This window comes from Chaetodon auriga, chromosome 17 (genome assembly GCF_051107435.1).
Source record: "Chaetodon auriga isolate fChaAug3 chromosome 17, fChaAug3.hap1, whole genome shotgun sequence".
NCBI lineage: Eukaryota > Metazoa > Chordata > Actinopteri > Chaetodontiformes > Chaetodontidae > Chaetodon > Chaetodon auriga.
Window position 1 is genome coordinate 21,656,657 of NC_135090.1, and position 20,812 is coordinate 21,677,468.

The window sequence follows — 20,812 nt, forward strand, 5'->3', positions numbered from 1 at the left end:
GGATGGTCTGATGACTGAATATCTGGGTGAAGTTTTCTGCCTGGTAACATACAAGTGAATGAAAAGTGACGTTTAAACCACAAAGCGAGGAGTCTCTCAGGAGTGATATGCGTGGCTTCCTCCTAAATTCCACCCTGCCTTCCTCTCTGGGTTTCAGCCTAATTGTGTTGAACAAATTAATGAAATTTTGGCCATTCTCCCAGAAACTAATGTATTATTCTGCACCAAACTCAATGTCACTTGTCTGGACAGGAAGATGAAGGTAGACACTGAAGGCAGAGCACCACAGACAGTTTGACTGAAGCCTTTCAAATAATAAAAATGAGCCTGCTGTCAGGACAGAGAGGTGTACAGCCAGGATAAAAATTACAAGTCTTTCCACAAATTGAGGACTTTATTATCATGTTAAGTGCAAAGGGGCCACTGTGCATGTTTAGTGCAACAAGACCATTCAGTACAAGACAGTTCAGTGATGGGAAATCATCTCCACAAACACCGCGTACTGCTGGACAGAGCAGAGGTGACGATCATATAAAAAGGTATTTTTATCATTCTTATTCCTAGTATTATCATCTTGTTGTAGAAGAGTTTGCTCCCGGGGCTGGATGGCGAGGCATCCGGTTACAGGTGGAGGAAGAGGGAATCATGGGAAGGAACGATGAGTCGCGACAGGACTTTACTCCTTGGTGAACATGTGCTGGACCAGGTCGCACACACGGTTGCTGTAGCCGAACTCGTTGTCGTACCTGCAGACAGACGGCGAACAGAGAGAGGAGACGTGACCTCATGACCGGAGGGAAGCGTGGGCTTTCATGCTTTTATGCTGAAATCTGCAAGTTTGAAGAAAGTGTTCATCATTTAAGCTCACCATGAAACCAGCTTGACGAAGTGCTCGTTGAGAGCGATGCCGGCGCCGGCGTCGAAGATGGAGGAGTGAGGGTCGCTGTTGAAGTCTGTGGACACAACCTGAGCACACACATGCAGCAGATATAGAGCTGTCCGTATGGCTTAAGGAGCTGGGTCATTTTTGGTTATAGATCCAAGTGGGCAGGATTTTTTTAATGCACAAGTACAAATATCTGCAGATTTGACTGTGTGCTCAGTTAAAAGGTACTTTGTCTTTTGAAAAGACAAACGGACCAGCAGAGGAATGAGGAATGTAAGTGTTTCTATGGAGTTGAAAGGATTCTTAATCTGCCACATTATTATAGATTTGCTGCCATCTAGTGGCTAACACATGGCTCTACACACATTCCCATAAAAACTACCAACACCTGACTTTTGTGTACCTGGTCCTCTGTGTATCCCAGGATTCCCTTCATGGGTCCCTCAGCAGCGGCCTTGATGACCTTCTTGATGTCGTCGTATTTGGCCTGAAGGACAAGAAACGAAATTAAACTCACATTTACAACACAGGTGAGAAACTGATGTTTGGTTTGCTGGGAAGCAACTCGAAGCCTCCATAACAGAATTCTGTTTTAAAACAATGGAGGTCAATGGATGACAAATCTGTCGAAATTCACACTATGACCCCAAAATTACAGTCAAAAATGAAAATGTAAAATGTAAAAAAGTTGAAGCTGCATATTTGTTCCAGAGTAACTGCTGCATGCGACTGCTAATAAAGCTTCAGGTTTTCTATTTTAAAGCTTGAGTGAAACTCACAGGTTTCTCCAGACGGACAGTCAGATCAACGACGGAGACGTTGGGGGTGGGGACACGGAAAGCCATACCGGTCAGTTTGCTGTGAGAATAAGACGTTCAAGAGTCAGAAACACGTAAAAACATCCAAACACATCAGATGCAGATGATTTTGCCTCTCAGTTTCTCCTCCACAGGAAGGTCAGAGGTCAAGCTCAGCTAGAAAAACACTAAACGTACCCGTTCAGCTCGGGGACGACCTTGCCCACGGCCTTGGCGGCTCCGGTGGAGGCGGGGATGATGTTCTGGGAGGCGCCGCGTCCGTCCCTCCACAGCTTTCCAGAGGGTCCGTCGACGGTCTTCTGTGTGGCGGTGATGGCGTGGACGGTGCTCTGGAAGAGAAGATGATTGGTGTGTTGAATAGAATTGTTAAGATGACATCTCGTGTCTTTGCTTTTGGCCAATCAAACGTTAATCTAGCCTTAAATTACCAGATGAGAGAATTTTATCTGACACAGGTTGGCGCTCAGTATCGAACAAACCATCAGGATCACGATGAAGGAAGCTATAAAACATGAAAATCCTAAACACTCTGCTGACGGTCTGCTTTCAGGCTTGTCTTTAAAAACTGTGAAAACAGGATGTGAGCGAACAGCAGTGTGTAATTTTAATCAGTGAAATGTCTCAGTTCTTTACCATGAGACCCTCGACGATGCCAAAGTTGTCGTTGATGACCTTGGCAACGGGAGCCAGGCAGTTGGTTGTGCAGGAAGCGTTGCTGTGGAGACAAGAGAGCGAGGGCACGTCGTGACACAAAGCGGTGGAAGCGAAGGTAACGCTTCAATTCTGCACACTTTAAGAGACGATCTTCAAAGCTTGAGATGAGATTTAAAAATAAAGTAAGAAGGTCGAACTAAACCGTCAGCGCAGGCGAACTCACCTGACGACCTTCATGGAGTTGTCGTATTTCTCGTGGTTGACGCCCATGACGAACATGGGGGCGTCAGCGCTGGGAGCTGAGATCACCACCCTCTTAGCTCCGCCCTTCAGGTGAGCCTGCAGGGACACAGGTCAAAGGTCAGGACATGACACAGACGTATAGAGACGAACACAGAAAGTCATTTTCAGCTGCCAAAAAACAATTTACGGAACAGGAAAGTTGCTTCCATCAGCTCTCAGCAAATGAAAAGAGGATGAAAATGTTCGTTGCTGGCTGTGACATCAGCCTGGGAGCTTACAGAGGCTTTCTCGATGGTCGTGAACACACCGGTGGACTCCACGACGTAGTCGACGCCAGCATCGCTCCACTTGATGTTGGCGGGGTCCCTCCTGTGCATCATCACATGTAGGAGAGGTTAAACAGCGTTTCACGGAAAAACACGTAAATCTGGAAGTGTGAGCAGCACGTACTCGTGGAAGACCATGATGTGCATGCTGCCGATGACCAGCTTCCCGCCCTCGGCCTTCACCTCCCCGTGCTTCCACACACCGTGAGTGGAGTCGTACTTGAACATGTAGACCTGCAGGGAGGCAACAATTAAACATACCGACGTCTTAGAGGAAAAGACCGATTTAAATAAGAAATAATCAAAGATCAGAGGCGCTAATCATAGCGTAGCTGCACCACGAAGCATCAGATCTCCACAGGTGGGTTTCCCAAACTGAAAGCTGCTCTCTGGCTCCACTTTAAAACTCCTAATTTCATATCTTCTCATAACCCAAAGATGATTTCACTGACTCTAAACTTATCTGCTTTTTACACCATTATCTCACAGCATCATGCTTCTCCATATTTAACTATGGGGTCTCAACACACATCTGCAGCGTATCAGCCAGTCCTCTCACCATGTAGTCCAGATCGATGAAGGGGTCGTTGATGGCCACCACCTCGACCTTGCCTCCCATTGCGGCGGCACGGGTCACCAGACGGCCGATACGTCCAAATCTGTGAAGCGGGAGGATGAAGTCAGCGTGGAGAAACAGTTTAGAAAACTCAAACCGACCGGACATGAAACATGGATCAAACAGCTTCACAGGAGTTCCCCTGGTGATTAAATCAGATAAATATTTACTTGCTTTGAGGACGTGAACATTTTCATGCCGCCTCAGACTGCAGAACAAGGACGATGTGCAGACTTGAAGTGGCAGGAAGCAGAAGTTAAGTCCCTCTCAAGCCCTGCTTTGCCCAAACCAAATAATTCATAAACCTCTTTAATCTTTTAACTTACAGCAGCTTTACGTGCAAAACAAAGCCTGCTTCATCCACCGCCTCTGACCAGCAGGTGGCACCGAAACCCAAACCGAGATGTGAGTCGCAGCGGAGGACAGCAGGGCCATAGAAGGCCTGCCAACCCTGACTGAAGATTACAATAGCTGGCACCAGCAGCCAAAAGCCTGTTTAGGCCTAATATGGCTGTCGTCACAGCGTGTCAAACAGAGAGGGGCCTGAGACTGGAGAGGGGAGCGAACGGAGGCACAGATGTTCAGTCTGCAGCGGATTTTATGTTCCACATTACTGACGACTTCATGCATGAGGAAGAGAGAGAAATGAGCGATCGTGTAGGAGAGAGAGAGACAGAGACTGACTGATAAAAAGGCCTAAGACAACTGTCCAGGTCCACTCAGGTCCACTCCTGATCAATTTAAACTGCTGTGTGTGGGATAAGCTGCGCTGTTTGATGTCTTATTGAACATCTGAGAGCCTGAGGAGGCTTCGTTTGTTAGCTGCTGCAGATGTTTGGGAGGCAGAAAAGGAGAAGAGTCCTGGTGTTGTTAATACATCCTCCATCTGACTGTTAATGAAAAGTTCTAAGTCAAACCACCTCTTTGGTAACGAAATGATCCAAAAAGCTTCGCTTCCTCACTAAAGTCATTGTGTCATCACATGGAAACGCCATGTAAGACAAATGAAGCCCCAGGACGAAGAAGGAAGCGTCATGTTTGACAGACAGTGGGACATTTTACTGTATTTCACTCAAATGTGTTTTGTCTATTTGTTTTCATATGCGGAGGAGTTAATAAATACTGTAATGCATTAAGATACTGTGCAACATAACAAAACTACAGCATCAAATCTGACCAAGGAGCTGGATAAACACAATTTAATCCAAATCATTTGAGTGAAATCTGAGTAGCAGGCAATAAACTGGATGCATCAGTAAAACTACATCCAAAAAAAAAATGAGCCGGAGACATTAAAATGAGTCCAAAAATCCAGAGTAATACAAGCCTGAGCCTCCAGCTGGCTGAGACGGAGGATAAGACTTTCACACCGCCATCATGTTACCGTAACTGCACTATTTATGAATCAGGCATTCAACACTGGCCGAGTCCTGTTATGCAACGTCGTGTGTCTTAACGCTCAAAGGTCACGTCACATACTTCATGTATGTTCTCATGGGACGGCCTGAAACACAACCATGTGACAATCACACAGGGCGCACGCCAAAATAAAAGTCCGTCCACAGAAAGGTCAGGGGTCACGGTGCAGCAGGAGTCTCCACAGTCGTGTCGGAACAAGAATGTCCCTGCTGGAGGAAGGTCACTGCTTCGATTCGATGCTCTCCACTTTAAATCAGACAGTGCTCGAGAACTTGAAGTCTCCTGTGTGTTGAGTTTAGATTAACAGCTCTGCTCATCTCCACTTTCTTTTTGGAGCTGCGTTTTCAGGAGCCAAAAAGATGAAGAGCTGGTAAATTACTGTGAAAGTTATTCAATCTGTTGATCGGTTTGTCAGTTTTAAAATCTCATTGTCCTCTGTGGGAGGAATGGACATGAGGGAAAGTGACACTGCAGCTTAGTTTTGGGGCACCATCAAGCAGCCAGAAGGCCAAAATGGACCAGAGCCCATCTTCTGTTTCTGAGGCTCAGTGCTGGTGTTGGTACGAGGCCAGAATCGAGCAGCTCAGTCCCCCCGCAGCTCGACAGCAGCTGCTTCGCAGAGGAGGAGGAAATGTTTCGAGCAGCGTCCGTGAACCGCCGGCCGGACGATGCCTGAACTTCAGCGGAAAGGTTAGAGGGTTAAAAATAGACGAGGGGAGAATAAAAGGAATGTGACAGCTGAGGAGGGCAGCGATACAGACGGAGCGGGGATTGGAGGGGTCTGAAGGGTGTGGAAGAAGAGGGGACGCCAACCGTGACACCGCAACACCACCGGACTATAAATAACCAGTGAATAGACGGAGCCTGTCCGCAGTCCTCTGCTTTCACTTTAACAGCTTTGGACAAAGAAAGTCTCAGATAGAAAGACGCTCAGGAGGAGCTGCAGCTCACTTCAGCAGGAAACACTGAAGAGTGTATGTGTGTGTGTGCGTGTGTGCGTGTGTGTGTGTGTGTTCATTTTAATTCATCAACCTGCCAATTAATGCTGACTGCAGTCCACCAGCTGAGCTACAGCCCCCACAAACATCTGTAAACATCCAGATTTTATTCATTGGTTTTTATTTTGGCACCACTTCACCACAATAACGTCCTCAGTTCATCTGTTAACTGTTTAGTCCACAAAATGTCTGAAAACACTTTCCCATCAAACTGACTCACTGATTAATCGACTACTCGTCTCATCTTGAATGAATAATGTCTGTTGATCTTTCAGTAAAGTGAAACACATCAGTACATTTTCCATCCACTCTTCTGTTCAGGATATGAAGAAGTGTTTCATCCCCAAATGATAAACTGAGGACTTCCATCTCTCCTCCATGAATCACATCCTCGTTTCCAATTTCCTCTCCTTCAACTGACTCGATTATTCTCTTGTCTTGAAGTGAAATAATTAAAATCCACTCTCAGATAATCATGTGAGGGTCACGGGAACACTGTCAGGGTCCTGTGCTCAGAGGACCTTTACTCTCCCAACTATCGGACACTTGTAATATCAGCGATTTAGGAAATGAAGGCTTTTCTGCTCTCGCCCTCACAGCGTGTTGATCTGGATGGAAGCAGCAGCTAAAAGCTCTGAATATGAAAAGTCAACCGGAGAGCTCGTGTCTTTGCTGGAGCCTTTGGATAGATGTTTCTCCTCTCATGCACACTTAATGAGCCACAGGATGCCTGAAAATGCCAGTATGTCACATTTCTTCAGACGTGGAAGAAGAGGATCAACTGGAGGATTTTGGATTTTTACCTGCTGTCCTTCTATTCTAAGATGTCATGTCTTTGTGTTTTGCCCGTGTTACTTTTATATTTTTATTAATAAAAGCCACCTTCAACACACACAAAATCTAACATTACTGCCCTGTACATGATGTGGCAACACTAAATAATTACAACTTAAAAGAAATTACAACTTAAAATCAGGGGTTCTTCTGCAGTATGTGGACTATAACGAGAGCTTTACTCTGAACCTGTCCTGAAGACCAAACCCTGCCTCGACACAAAATGCTGTAAAGATGAGACTTTTCCTAAGTGACTAAATCTAAATAAAAAGCATCAACTCACCCGTTGATTCCGATCTTCACCATTTTGTCTGATATGGTCTAGTCCTCACTGCACTGGAAGAGATTCAGAACATATTTTATACAGATTTCATGACAATGAATTTCATTTCAACACAAAACTTGGCATCATGCAAAAACATGAAACTGCATTATGGAATCAAGAAGACAGATACAGGAAATTATACTAATAAAACTTTTAATAATAAGATTTAAACAGAAATGAATAAAAATCCAACGGGAGCTGCAGACCCCTGACTCCCAACCAAAAACCACTTTCATCCACCTGTCGCGTCAAAACTAAAAGTAAACTTCAGCCACAGCGGAAAGGAGCAGAGTTCAGGCTCACCGTCCGTGAAAGCAGCTCCGTCTGCGGGTCCTCTGCGGGAGAAGCGAGCGCGGGGACGAGCTCAGGTCCCGCAGCCATTTATCCCCGCCGCGCGCCGCCGGGCACGCCCCCGCCCACAATGCCAAGGTCGCGTGAGCCCCTTTAAGCCAGGAGTCAACAGGTTTACGGGTTTTTTTAGAGCAGCTGAGAGGAGATGCAAAAGATGTAAACTCATCTGCGCTGAGGGACTGGCTGCTTTTCATTAGACGGTCAAATACCGATCCTCCGCCACAGAAAGTAGTTCCAGGCAAAGGGCGGCCAAGCCCTGACAAACTAAGTAGATGGCGATTTCTTATTAATATGAAAATTAAAGGAATAATTCTGCAAGAAGAATCTACACGAAACTTCATTCAAAAGCATTAAAACAAACCATTTTCAATTCAGTGTGCTGAGGAGAAAACAGCTGCAGCCCAAACTGCAGATAGATGTTACTGTCACGGCCTCCTCTGCCTGTGCTGCTGTCACACTCTCATCATCCACTGACTTCTGGGTACAATGGCGGCTGTTCAGCAAAAGCTACTTAAACTTTTATCTGAAACAAGATCCATAAGTGGGCGAATATGCCAATAAAACAAACAAAACACAGAACCGTTAAATCTTAATTCACACGACTGTCACACTGGTGTTGACTGACAGAATGGATTCATTTTGCATATTACAGAGTGAATGCAGTAATATTCTTTATCCAATCATGTGTTCACAAAGTGGTGAACTCGCTCCATCCTCGCTGTGATCGAATGAGCCTTTCCAGGATGAACAGGTGTTTTTGAAACATGTTGCTGCATCAGATCAGAATAAACAGATATTTACAAAACTCAGTGAAGCTGATGAGGTCAGACATTAAATATATTGTTTTCATAGATCACATTCTGTTTTATTTATCCTTTAAACTGCATCCCAATTATCTTGGAATCTGGGTTTTTTCACATTCCACCATAAACATCCATCACTGTCGCTGCTTTGTTCTCACAAACGCTCCATTTAGCTGCAAATGTGTTTCAGTGCCATCGATTAAGAAATAAAAGTTATTGACAACACAAACACCACTCAGCACATTAATTACTTCACACAGAGTTAAGAGAGGAACTCTGTGAATGAAGTCAGACGTTTTCAGCCTGGAAGATCTTTTAGGTGGTCCTCAGTCCAAAACCAGATCCCCCGCCCCCCCCGCCCCACCCCTGTCCAGTGTCATGTTCACTGTGTAACACGGGTGGTCATGTGACGCCGTGGAGCCCACTGCTACATGAACCACAGCACGCAAACAGAGGAGGTGCAGAGGAAATGTCACGGCAGGTTCACTCCGGCTGGAAGCTGCTTCAGTCACACAGTTTGATCCCACTGCAGGTCATGCAGCTGCAAACAGACGAATTCCTACTATTCATAGTCCCACGGCCATAAAATCTGCTATCATCTGCTCAGTGTCGACATGAGCTGGTGATCAATACTAATGATCAAACCCTCTCCTCACCGGCTGCACAGATTTCTGCCTTTAAACTCTCAGTAGACCTGAAGACACAGTGGATATCAGCGATCGAAGGGAAAATGATTTCACGTTGTTTCTCACTTCTCGGCACGCTGGAGGACATGTCTCTCGTTGCCGTGTGACACCTGCTGGGTGTGTTTGATGAAGCTCAGTCTCCGTGTTGTAATCAGGGAGCAGTTGGAGCTCCTGGTGCTGCGCGTATTTGCAATAAGCTGCATTGAATCACAATCAGCAGGTTGATTTTCCAACACGGGCTCTGGTAGCAGTCGCAGAAAGACCTGAAGTACACAGTGTGCAGTACATTATAGAGTATTATGACTAAACACTGCCCCTGTTTTTGAGTCATGCACTGCTGAACCTGATATCTGTAATCATAAATGAATTTATAAACAGCTCCATAACCATTTCAGTGAACCTCTGAGCCAACAAAGACAGACGTGATGTTTGTGTTGACCGAGAGCTCCGTCCATGGAATCTCCTGCGTCTCCTTCACAGAGACACTGTCCAAGTCTATTCTTGGATAATCAGCCCGATCGCCACAGATCATAACTCACATCCATTCTGTTCTGTCGACACACTGCTCAAACACACTGGAGCAGCATCTGTCTGTTATTGATAGTGAGAGCAGGGCAGTTAATGAGGCGACATGGCCGGACTGAGGGCGCCAAAGCTAACTGGAGCCTTATAAAATAACTTGTTACTGAGACACATAACATTTAGACGAATTACCGGCGGCGCGCTTGATCGTGAATCAGGCGTCGACACCTGTGTAGTGGGACGTGCCGAACAACCTGTTTCGTCTGGTGTGACATCTCCCACGACATGTTCCTGAGTGTTGACCAATCAGAAGCTCTCTCCAGAGCGAGGAGGAGGAGGAGGAGGAGGAGGGACAGCGAGAGAGGAAAAGTTCGTTGAGCTGTGGCAGCAGTAGCCCTGCCTGTTTGACGTTTCCTCGAGGGAGGAAGGCCGAGTCAAAAAAGATGAATGTTGGTGAGAAAGAGCAGAAGCTCTTCATCAACCCGGCGAGTAGCTGTCAAAACATTATCCTCAGTCCTAACTGCAGGGATATGCTGATCATTACTAATCCCAGATCTAATGTTAAAGTAGCCTGTTTGATAAAAAAAAAAAAAAAAACAAAACATTTTTCTGAAACAGCTGTTCACTGTAGTTTTTAGCAAACAAACAGGAAATAGTGCATTTGTTTGGGACTATTTTCAGCGGCGGAGTAATCCACATTTGGTGCTTTACACAGGCAATGCTTCGTCCTTTAAGTGAGACTCGAACCCAAGAGTTAGTCTCAAGTCTACTCGTCCGTCAATAAGCAGCAGTCATGGACGCCGCGTCACACTCGGGATCCGAACCCGAGCCCCCACAATGCTCGGCGCCCGTGAACGTGCAGTTCTTTAAGTCCGCGCGGGGTGAAGTAAAGGTCAGCCTATAAATACGACATTCAGCCTTCTCCTGCAGCCTGAGCTCTCGTCAGATTCTCTCAATATGTCAAAGGGTGTGACATTTGGCGGGACGGCGGGTTGAGCCAGGCACCGCCGCTCGGGGTCAAAGGTGAACGCCATCAGGGGCGAGAACATCTGGGAGCCAAAATGTGACTGAAGGTTTGTTTTAATGAATGAAACCTTCGCAGCACACAAAGAGAGAAACCGCTGAGATTAGATAGACGTGGCGCTTTTGTGCGGACGTGCACGTTATGGCGTAACGGCGCACATACCTGCAGCTCACACGTGGGTAAGCTTGAGAAATGCATTGTCATTGGTCAGGGGTGCATTCCAGCTGCACTGATAATTCCCATGATCCACCACAAGCATGCCTTATCAAACAAAAGGGAACCTGGTTGCTATGACAACTCCCGTGGTTGGACAGCTGGTTGGTTATTCAAGTCTCGCTCCATCCTGTCTGACATTTGTCTTTCTGCTTCTCAGACTGTACAAATGTGTTGCTTTCTGCTTCTAGATTTCCACATTTCCACGACTTTAATGAAGCCCCTCCGTGACCCGAGGCTGTTAGATTTTACTCCGCTGCCTCCGCCGAGGCCCATTATCATGAAACCTGCTGGAAGCGTACAGCCTGAAGTTCAACAGTGACGAAACACAGCCAGCGGCAGAGACGCGATGGCTCCATATCATCCATGTCACAGGTACCAGTAACCCTCTGCAGCAGCCTCCATGCAGCTGCTCAAACTTCACACAGAGAGCGTCTTTGTGGAGCCCTCAGGGGTGGACCGAGCTGGTACGAGCTAACGTGCCGCTATGGAAATGTAATATCTGGTTTTCAGAAGTACACGATAAATGCACGGCAGAGAAGATGAGGCTTCATGTCCATATTTTCGACAAAATCTGTCCGTTTTGGAAATGTGTCCAGATGCATAAAGCGGTTGCAGCTGCAGATTTGCATGTCACAGCAGAGCGGGCTGTTGGCCTTTAATTTCCACTACAGCTGAGCTAAAACCCTCCACCTGTACAAGTTTTAATCTACATTCTGACAGTGCTGCTGTGGTAAGAGTCTCTCATGCTCCCACTCTCACATAGAACTGATTACATTTCCTGACTTATCGTGTCTTAAAAAACACAAATTTACTGGAAAAAGGCTCTAATGCTCTGTCGTCCTTTCTTTTGCTTTCTGTGCTCCAGTGATGCCTTCACCGTCAGCACTGCCGGAGCGGTCTAATGATACGACTGATGCGCTAAAGGTCGCCACAGATCAGCCAAAATAAACTGGTACACACCTTACTTCCCCAATCAACAGAAGCGATGTGTATTCATATATATTCACACGCTCATGTGGACAAAGAGCTGACATCAGGCTCTGTAGTGTTTCTGAAGGTGTCTGGTGAAGGTCAGGAGAGGAGCAGGTAGCACTGTTCAGACAGGTTTTTTCCTGAAACTGGCATGGTTTGTGCGTGGCCCAGTACGGGGGGGGGGGGGGCTCTGCAGCAGGTGATTAAAACCACCCAGAACATCGACAGGTACCAATGTAATGAGCATTCGTGACATCTGCGAGGTGAGGTGTCCTCACAGAGCCCGAAGGATACTGAAAGACGCCCCAGCCCGGCCTGTTCACCCTGCTGCCGTCTGCCAGGTGATAACGAGTCTCCACTGCTGCACCACCAGACTACAGAGCAGCCTCTCTCCTCAGGCTGAGGCTCCTCCACTCACCCTCCACACGCCACCATAAATAACACATTTATTTTTATGACTTATTATTTATTCATCCATTTATATAATTTTTGTTTTGAGTAGCTAAAGGGACTACGGCTCGGCATGTTGTGCTGCAGAATGATAAATTAATGAAGCTCGTGCTCGTTGTGAAACAATGAATAAAAAACATCACTATGAAAAAATAATTCAGTTTGATCAGAGAAACAGGAAGCTGCCGCCACAAAGCAGGAAGTCAACAAGTTTCTTTGTCAACGTTCTCCACGAAGTGCCTGAGTCGCCCCAGGAGGCTCAAACTGTTTATGGAGGTGACCTTTCCTAATTTCATTTTAAGACGATGACATTTATAGCAGCTCCTCTTCATTAAAGAGGGATTGTGACAGAGGATGCAGGAGGAAGAAAAAGAAAGACGCACCGCAAAAGGTCAAGAAGCAGATTTGAGTCCAGATGACGGGAGCGGGCGATCAAACCCGCTGGGCCACCAGGACCACAAACACCGAGGCTGTTCAGCATCTTCGTGTCCACCAACCTCTCCATAAAGACGAGCCTGTGACTTTGAACCAATCCTGCTTTGCTCCTCTCTCATTGTCAAGCTCTGAACGTGCTAAGCACCGGTGCACGGTGGCTCTTTCTCAGGGACAAAAGTCTTCAGGTGCACGTGAGATGATGGGCTTCATCTTTAAAATAAGAACTGCAGTGAGCTTGAGCAAAAAACGGCATCACGGACAGAAACACAAACTTCATCAGGATACAAACAAGATTGATGAGCGTCTGCAGCCATGCTAGCAGCGCGGCGAGCCACGGGTAAAATCCCCTCGAGTAAACAAAGGAGAGAACGGTTCACACTCCGTCGCCACGAGCTCAGTTTCCCGTCACCCCTGAAAATCTTCATCCTGGATGTTTCCAAAAGGTCTGTTTCAAGTGATCCAAACCTGCTCTGTCCCTTTTTTCAGGAGGCCAGTAAAAAGTGCATTTACATCCTAGTTCAGCGTGTTATTTTGCGAATTAGCACCAAACAGCTGAGTACAGCTGAGGCTGATGGGAGGCTCATTTGTTTCCCAGCAATTATGTGTAAGTGACTGGTTGAGCCACACCGCTGACAGAGCGACTTTTTATTGATCAGAAAACATCAGATCTGAGTCACATTTAAGGGGAAAATCTGAATTTGGATTCACGGTTCCAGTGTGAACATAGCCAACAAGGAGCATAACAGGTACGTTATAGTCCTGTGCATTGGGCTCGTGTGCTGCCTGTTTCTTCCTCAGTTTGTGTCAGACAGACTTATGAATAAAGAAGAAGTGATCTGACGACATGAGGATACAGAGAGGAGAAGAAGAAGAGGAGGCTCAGGGACAGATGTGAGAGAAGAGAAGCAGAGCAAACCTCCCGATCAGCAGACGTCTGAGCTGTTAGGAGATCAGGTGGAGCCACTCGTTCTCTGCAGTGTGGCGCCCTCCAGTGAAAACATGCACCGGAGGCACCGAGAGAGGGACCATCAACTCACTCTGAGCGCTGAAGGTCATTTTTGGCTTTTAGAAAAACAATCTGAGACCACATCTGGACTCAAACCAGAACCTGCTGATAGCAGACGGTCCCGACCCGAGTCAGCTCGACCCGCTGAGGAGGATCAGCCGAGACGATCTGAGCTGAGAACGTTCAGCACAGACACCTCAAGAGACCCTCATTAGCTTTTCCTGGTGATCTCGAGCACGTCTCCTGGTCTTCCTCAGCGCGTGGAGTCCTGAATCGGATCGTCCTCTTCATCAAACGAGCTGACTGTGAGGATGAAAGGTTGAAAAGAGCATGCAGAACTTGTTGCTTTGTACTCTAAAATGGTTTTTTCTGCCTTTTTGTTTGCTGAGCGGTTAAAGAAAAATACTATTTGCTAAAGGCGGCTCTGAAAAGACGGCTGGAATGTGTTTTGTTCATGTTTATTTCTGTACTGTCTAAAAGTCAATATGGCGTTTTTGTAAAAAAGAAAAAAAAAGATTAACTTTTCATTTACATTCTGAATGCAGGACTCTGAGTATTCATAGTCGGGTATTTCTACTTTTCCCTCCAGCTGGAATCGGCCTCCGACAGGTGAGGTGAGTAACGAACGGTGTCCTGTTTTTATGTGACTTCTTTTAATTGTGATGATTTCTGACACTTTGCCATATTTTTATTAGGCCAAATAGAGATTAAAGGAAGAGACGCTCCAGAGGTCAAACAGCTCGACGTGGGCGACAAATAAAACTCTTCTGACTTGAAGATCACAACCAGGAAGTTCAGCGGTTTGTGATGATCTCATTAAACAAAGCCCCGTGCGGCCGCCGCCGGCCGCCATTTTAACCCACCTTCTCCTCGCAGGATTAGACCATCCGTCTTCATCAAGCTGCAGCCTCTGCCTCGGCCAGACCGAGCGAGGCTAAGAGCTTTGCTGGCAGACGGCGAGCGCGTCGCCCTTGTCTCGTCCTCTGGTACAGGAAGGGGCCTCTAATCAGCTCGCCAGAGAGGATGCTGGGATAACTGGCAGGAAACCAGGTGAGGAGAGGTAAGTGACATGGATGGATGCTGCTGAGGAGGGCTGTGTGGGATTTTCCATTCATAATTAAATTGAATACAATTTATTGGTTCACACTGGGAGCAGAGATGTGACACACGGAAGAGTGTTTGTCCAACAAACAAACGATTAAACGTGTTTTAAAGAATCTTGTACTTGACAAAGCAACAAATGGCAAATTATGTTCCTGTTCTGGACATTTTCTCACACAAAACTTCATTTTTAATACTTTTCTTTCTCAGTTTTGTTAATTTCGCAGCTAATCTAAGCTAATTTGACTGGATTTTAGTTTGAAAGCTCCCAAAATACATCAGGTGTGTTTTTTTATTCTCAATTGTGATTGGCTGGAGGCTTTCAGTGAGCAGGCAGCTGTGACACAGGTGTCTTAAAGTGCAGGTAAAGACAGCAGCAGTGAGGCTCAGCTGAGTTCGGAGCTTATGTGTGAAACCAACTCAACGTCCACTTCCTGTCTTTTTTACAGAGCTGTGTCACATGGCATTTAGCAGGTGAGTCATTTTTTTATGTTTGTGAGCCTGTTTTCGGATGCTCGGGTGAGTTTTTGGCCAAAGTTGTGATGAAGGACACTTCAAAGTATCATTCTTGTATTTTCATCTTCTATCAAGTCTGTAATTTGTAATTTAATCCCTTAAATCTTCCAGTGCAGAAAACACATTTTAACTTACTTTTGCATCTTTTTGACTAATCTCGTGGTCTTTATCAATGGATAAACTGACTCAGGTGTCATTTTTCTTGATCATAGGTCAGCATCCTGCTTTTTTTTCGTTGTTGTTTTAAAGTGGAAGGAGATGATTTTACCCTCTGACCCCCCCACCCCCTGCAGCGAACGGCCTCATGGCCTCAGGACTCATCTTAGGCCTTATCATAACAGGACGCATGCTCGAGCAGCTGAGCTACTGCGGTGAAATATTCTGAATGCACTGACATTTCTTCACTAGTTTTAATGAAATAAGGTTTTAAAGACTCAATCACAGACAGAAACGACTTAAGAAAAAAAAATCTGCAGTGGAATGAATAAAGACTGAAAAACTCGATTTAAGCATTCAAAGAAGCTTTTCTGCACATGTGACTCCTGCAGAAGCTCGACGGACTGAAAGACAGACTGACGTCCAGACGGCATGAAGGGAGTCAAAGAATCTCCATGAAACACACACACACACACACACACACACACACACACACACACACACAGAGCTCTATAAACCCACCACACACACCGCTAACTTACCTGCCACTCTGTATGTGTCACCTGGGCTTTGTGCTGTCTCAGGCTCTGTCAGATTTTTGTGGCGAGGCGTCGGGGAGCTCGTCACCTCCGCGGCTTATCTGCCGTCCTCTCTGACGACACAGACTCAGGGCTGGTCTGAGGTCTGCTGCTGTCGCTCACATCACTTCCTCAGCCTCCGAGAGAACAACACCAGAAACAAAACCTGCGGGGACTTTTCTCTGCGGCAGATGTGGAAAAGAGTTTCTGTAGGAGACAGACTGAGTTATGTATTCTGTAAACAGAGTTTCAGGTAAATACATGCACAATAAATACTGTAAGCAATTCCAGTAAAAGTGTAAGTATCAAACAAAAAAGTGCTTAACGTCTTGCATTAAACACTTTGAAGAGTAAAGCTTTGAATCTCCAGATTTGGGGATTTTCATGAAGAAAAGAAGAAGCAGGCAGGCAGACGAAAAGAGGGAAACAGAGAAATAAAGAAAGCTGGTTCACAGCTGATTTATTTAGCCTCACATGTAGACATGTAGAGTCCAAACACCCTCTTACATTCACTGTTTGCCTGACTTTCACACAGCCTGACAGCTTCTGCCACCCACCACACCTGCAGCAGCATGCATGTGTGGAAGAGAGCGAAGGTAAAGACGGAGGTGTGCAGACTGCAGACGACGCGGTGTGATTTCACGATGGATTCATTATTTATTTTGAACAGTTTTTACTGGCTGCAACCATCGCTCCTGTTTACCGACGATAATGTGCGTCCAACAGAAGTGATGGGGCCAAAATCTGTAGCTCTTTCTAAAGTTCATTTGGCCACAACAGTCTGATATCGGGCGGTTATCTTCTTAAGTTTTCTCTTATTAATGCAAATTTTCATTTCTATGTTACTTCTACTGCAGCTCAAGAGGGAAAGAAAGACTCCTGGGAAACAGAAAGATGGAGACGTATTCTAAAGGAGCTCTTGATCTGATTTACTCAGGCTGCTGAACTTGTATTCATTTCAGATAAACTCAGGAAAACTTACTCAAATCATGGTCACTCTTTGTATCATAACACACACATTCACCGTTAGCTACTTTCTTATTAGCATGCACTTTAGTGGCATGTTGCCTCTTTATCGTTGGTCATGGGTCAGCTCCTAATGCTCACACAACAGCAGTGGATGGAAATGTGCATTTTATTTTGCAGATTTTCTTGAAGTACTGTTAAATTTGAGCAACATTTGGATGGAAACCTGCCGACTGGCTGCAGAGGATTTGCACGCCATCGACTCTTATCCAATTACTTTTTGTTCCCTTAAATTGGGTGACTTTGCATCAGAAGGGCTGTAATTCCTACACTTAATGTGGATGTGAGACCCTTCTATTAAAGCTTAAAGTCAGCGCTTTGACCTCACAGTCGCTGATTAATTTAAAATCCAAAGTGCTGCAGTACAGAGCTCTTCCAGTCATTTCAGTCTGCACTGGATGGCAGCGCCGTGCCCCTGTGGTCCTTGGTCTGATTAAAAAAATGCTGCAGACATAATCAAGAACATTTCGCCTTTTCCAAACCAGCTGAGCGCTCTCAGAGTTTCCATTACAGAGCTTTGGTTCCGCGCTTTGCACAGAGACACTGACCCGGACCCTCAGGAGCGGTTTGTTTGGCTTTCAGAAGCCTGACGCGAGCCCTAAATGTGGCTTCAGAGGCCTTTTCGCAGCAGCGGGGAGCCGAGCAGCGGGGCGACGCCGCGAGCAGAAAACAAAGAGTATCGATTCAGCCGGACTCAAGTGTGGGATCAATCGTTATGGCATTTACTGCGAGCTCTGTGAAGCTGCCGCTGGACTGTGTGTCTCCATGTTTGTGTGTGTGTGTGTGTGTGTGTGTGTGTGTGTACGTCGTCATTCATGTCCTGATGCTCGTGGTGAGAAAACACAATGGAGGAAGTTCACATTCAGCAGATACAAAGACAGATATTCTGTCAAGACTGAAGACTGACTTCACACTCAATACATGAAACAGCCTTTTTTTTCCTGCCATATTCTACTGCATCCCTCTCTCTGTCAGCTGCAATTTAATAGTTTTTATTTGCCATGTTATTTCTTGTCTTTGGGGGTTTTATTTCTGATATTACATTACAAGTTTTCTAGATTCTACCTGTTTTTTTCTACCTGTATAACACTGTTAGAGTGCTGTTTGGTCCTCTGCTGCTGAATGAGGACAAAGCAGCAGTTCAAAGTTACCAAACTTTATTAAAACTGTATTTTATCAACCGCCATGTTCCTGTCGGTGTGCTCTTATGCACATTTGGAATGATTTCATTAGAAACAGTTGATGGAAAATGGCAAAATTTGGAAAAAACTTTAATAAGAGTTAATGCAATTAAAGGGGATGGATGGGAACACTTAACTCAAATGACTGATGAGCTGTTTCCACAAAGAGTAGAAGAAGAAGAAGAAGAAGAAGAAGAAGAAGTAGAAGAAGAAGAAGAAGAAGAAGAAGAAGAAGAGCAGGAGGAGCTTCCTCATCACTCCACACAGATCTGATGAACCGTCCTCACGTTAATATATGAAACAAACAGAAATGTCATGTTTCAATGTGTTTTCTACATACTATACTCCATATCTTCTTCTGTGGTGGTTTAATGGTTTCCTGCCGGGAGAACTGGCGCCATCTACTGCCTATCTTGATGAACCAACTGCTAATAATCACATAACAGCAGAAACTGGTTAAAATTTGCAAACATTTGCATGGAAACGCAGCTCGTATCAGATGTGGATTTAACACAGTATATATGCACTGACTTACATCATGTGTCTGTCTCTGTCTCCCTGTCCTGCCCCTCCCGTCCTGCAGAGGAAACCCTGTGCGTGGAGGCATCTTTAAGCAGTCGGGGTGAGCACTTAAGGAGTGAGTCCTCCGCTCCGGCTGCCAAGGACAGGATTACCCAGCAGACAGCCACGCTGCTGCCTTCACCTCGTCCTGACCCGCCCCGTCATCCACACACACATCTCACCGTCCACAGAGACACTTCTGAGGACGCTCAGCACCGACACCTTCAACAGCTCCTGACCTGAAGCTAATCCCGCAAAGCCCGCAGACAGCAGCCGGAGGTGATGATTTATAAAAGACATTTAGATAAGAAACCAAAAAGAAGAAACAAACTCAACTTTGACTGGATGGTAACGAAACATATTCTGTTAACTGCTTTTAATAAAGAGCGACTGTACTTCAGCTACAACACAGAGCAAGTGACAAAGCATCTCTTATGTTGGCTAACTTCCCCTCCGCTGTTTGAGTATCGTCCTCAAGGTTTGTCACTTCTTAAAATCTGTGGATGGAAGCTGACACAATTTTTTTGGTAGGACAAATATGGAGGATCCACACATTTAAACCACGATATTCACCAGCTTGCTGCTATCTTTGTCCATCTACCACTTGGTGCTGAGCAGGTAGTGTACCGTGGGTTTGAAGCAGCTTAAAACAGCTGCTAATGGATTTAAAAGAGCGGTAACACTCCACCATAAAGGCTGCAGCTACAGACCTAAACAATGAGCTAACTGAGCTCCACTGTTGTCCAGAAACTACTAAAACACATCACTGTTGCACTGGACGACGTGTTCCTTCATCACCACGAACAGACACAATCCTGTTTCCCCAAAAACTCATTAGAGCACCAGATGTGGATTAATCCACTGCTGAAAATAGTCCCCAACAAATGCACTATCACCTCCTGTTTGTTTGCTAAAGACTACAGTAAAAAAAGAAGCTGTTTTAGGAAATTACTGAACCTTTAAAGAAATGAAAATAAATATTTGTGAAGTGTTTACGTCTCCAGCAAGAAGCCGAGAGCCACAGACAGGAAGCCAGACAGCATTCAGAGACGGGTTGGTTTGGGTCATCAATTTGTGGGTAAGAATCAAAATGTAGAATAATGCTTGACTTACCGAAGTCCCATAAAGCTGAATGATGATCTATTTCAATCCTTGTGAGGACATCTGGCCTGCAGCATAAAGAAAAGACAAAAAAAATGGACGCCGCTGTAACACAGAGGTTAAATTTTCGTTCTTCGTCTGGTTTGTTTTGCAAGAAATGAAGAAATTTAAGGACTATTGTCCAGTGAAGGTTTTCAGCGTTTCTTGTGTCCTCATGTGTCCCCTCACAAACACACAGTCTCACAAACAGACCACCAACCAGCTGTACAATTATGCATTCACACACACACACACACACACACACACACAGAGCTATAAATAGTAAGCTACGTGTTTGTCTTCAAATACAGACACACAACATTTCTCCTTCTTGTCAGCTCTCTCGGTTTCTTCAGCTTCTTTCTCCCTCACTCTCACCTTACCTCACCCATCTCTCCTTTCAGCTTCCCCCCCATCTCCCCTCCTCCAACTCCCCCTTTTCTGTCTTGTCTTTCCTCTCCTCTCTCAGCCAGAATACTAATAGACCTCCTCCCGGTCCCTCCTTCCTCCCCTCTCCCTCTCCGTCTCCACTTTTTATTCCTACAGAAGCTCATATTCCCCATAAATTTTCTCTGCTTGAATTCTTTGTCCTCATCTCTCAGCATGACTCAGAGACTTTGCCCTCCTCTTCATCCCTCCATCCCTTCACCCTCTCAGGCAAGTTTTATTTGGAAAGCACCCACGGCCGCTCGGGTTTTACCTCCCTCTTTCTTCTATACCTCCTCCTTCCTCTTTTTTTGACCCTTTTCCAGACAAACTGTTAACACTTCACCACAGACCACCTGCATGCTTTCCATCTCTTCCCCAAACACACCTTTAAATGAGAATATTTTTAACGTGATCACATTAAAGGGCTATATTTGCGAATATTCTTGAAGAGCTAACATGCAGGATTAACGCACATGTGAATTTAAAGTGTGTTTTTGTCCCACACGTTTTAAATGATCTCACCAGCCGTTACATACTGCA

The 20,812-nt window shown here is 45.6% G+C and overlaps 1 protein-coding gene across 4 annotated transcripts in view; it reads right to left on the minus strand.

Annotated features, from left to right (window-relative positions):
• Positions 1-375: 375 nt before the first annotated feature.
• LOC143334898 (glyceraldehyde-3-phosphate dehydrogenase-like) overlaps positions 376-20,812 on the minus strand; it is a 34,180-nt gene continuing 13,743 nt past the window's right edge. Inside the window, exons 2-15 of one of the 4 annotated variants that reach the window (XM_076753888.1) lie at positions 19,817-19,872; positions 15,900-16,117; positions 7,423-7,561; positions 7,078-7,130; positions 3,487-3,586; positions 3,052-3,161; positions 2,880-2,970; positions 2,582-2,697; positions 2,338-2,419; positions 1,882-2,033; positions 1,666-1,744; positions 1,290-1,373; positions 869-966; positions 376-746 (exon numbers count right to left, since the gene is read on the minus strand). In XM_076753888.1, coding sequence (XP_076610003.1) covers positions 677-746; positions 869-966; positions 1,290-1,373; positions 1,666-1,744; positions 1,882-2,033; positions 2,338-2,419; positions 2,582-2,697; positions 2,880-2,970; positions 3,052-3,161; positions 3,487-3,586; positions 7,078-7,100 — 1,005 coding nt within the window. In that variant the 5' untranslated portion in view covers positions 7,101-7,130; positions 7,423-7,561; positions 15,900-16,117; positions 19,817-19,872 and the 3' untranslated portion in view covers positions 376-676. Of the gene's footprint in view, positions 747-868; positions 967-1,289; positions 1,374-1,665; positions 1,745-1,881; positions 2,034-2,337; positions 2,420-2,581; positions 2,698-2,879; positions 2,971-3,051; positions 3,162-3,486; positions 3,587-7,077; positions 7,131-7,422; positions 7,562-14,447; positions 14,620-15,899; positions 17,440-19,816; positions 19,873-20,812 lie in introns of those variants that run through there. The other 3 variants (XM_076753886.1, XM_076753887.1, XM_076753889.1) reach the window with 3 other exon arrangements.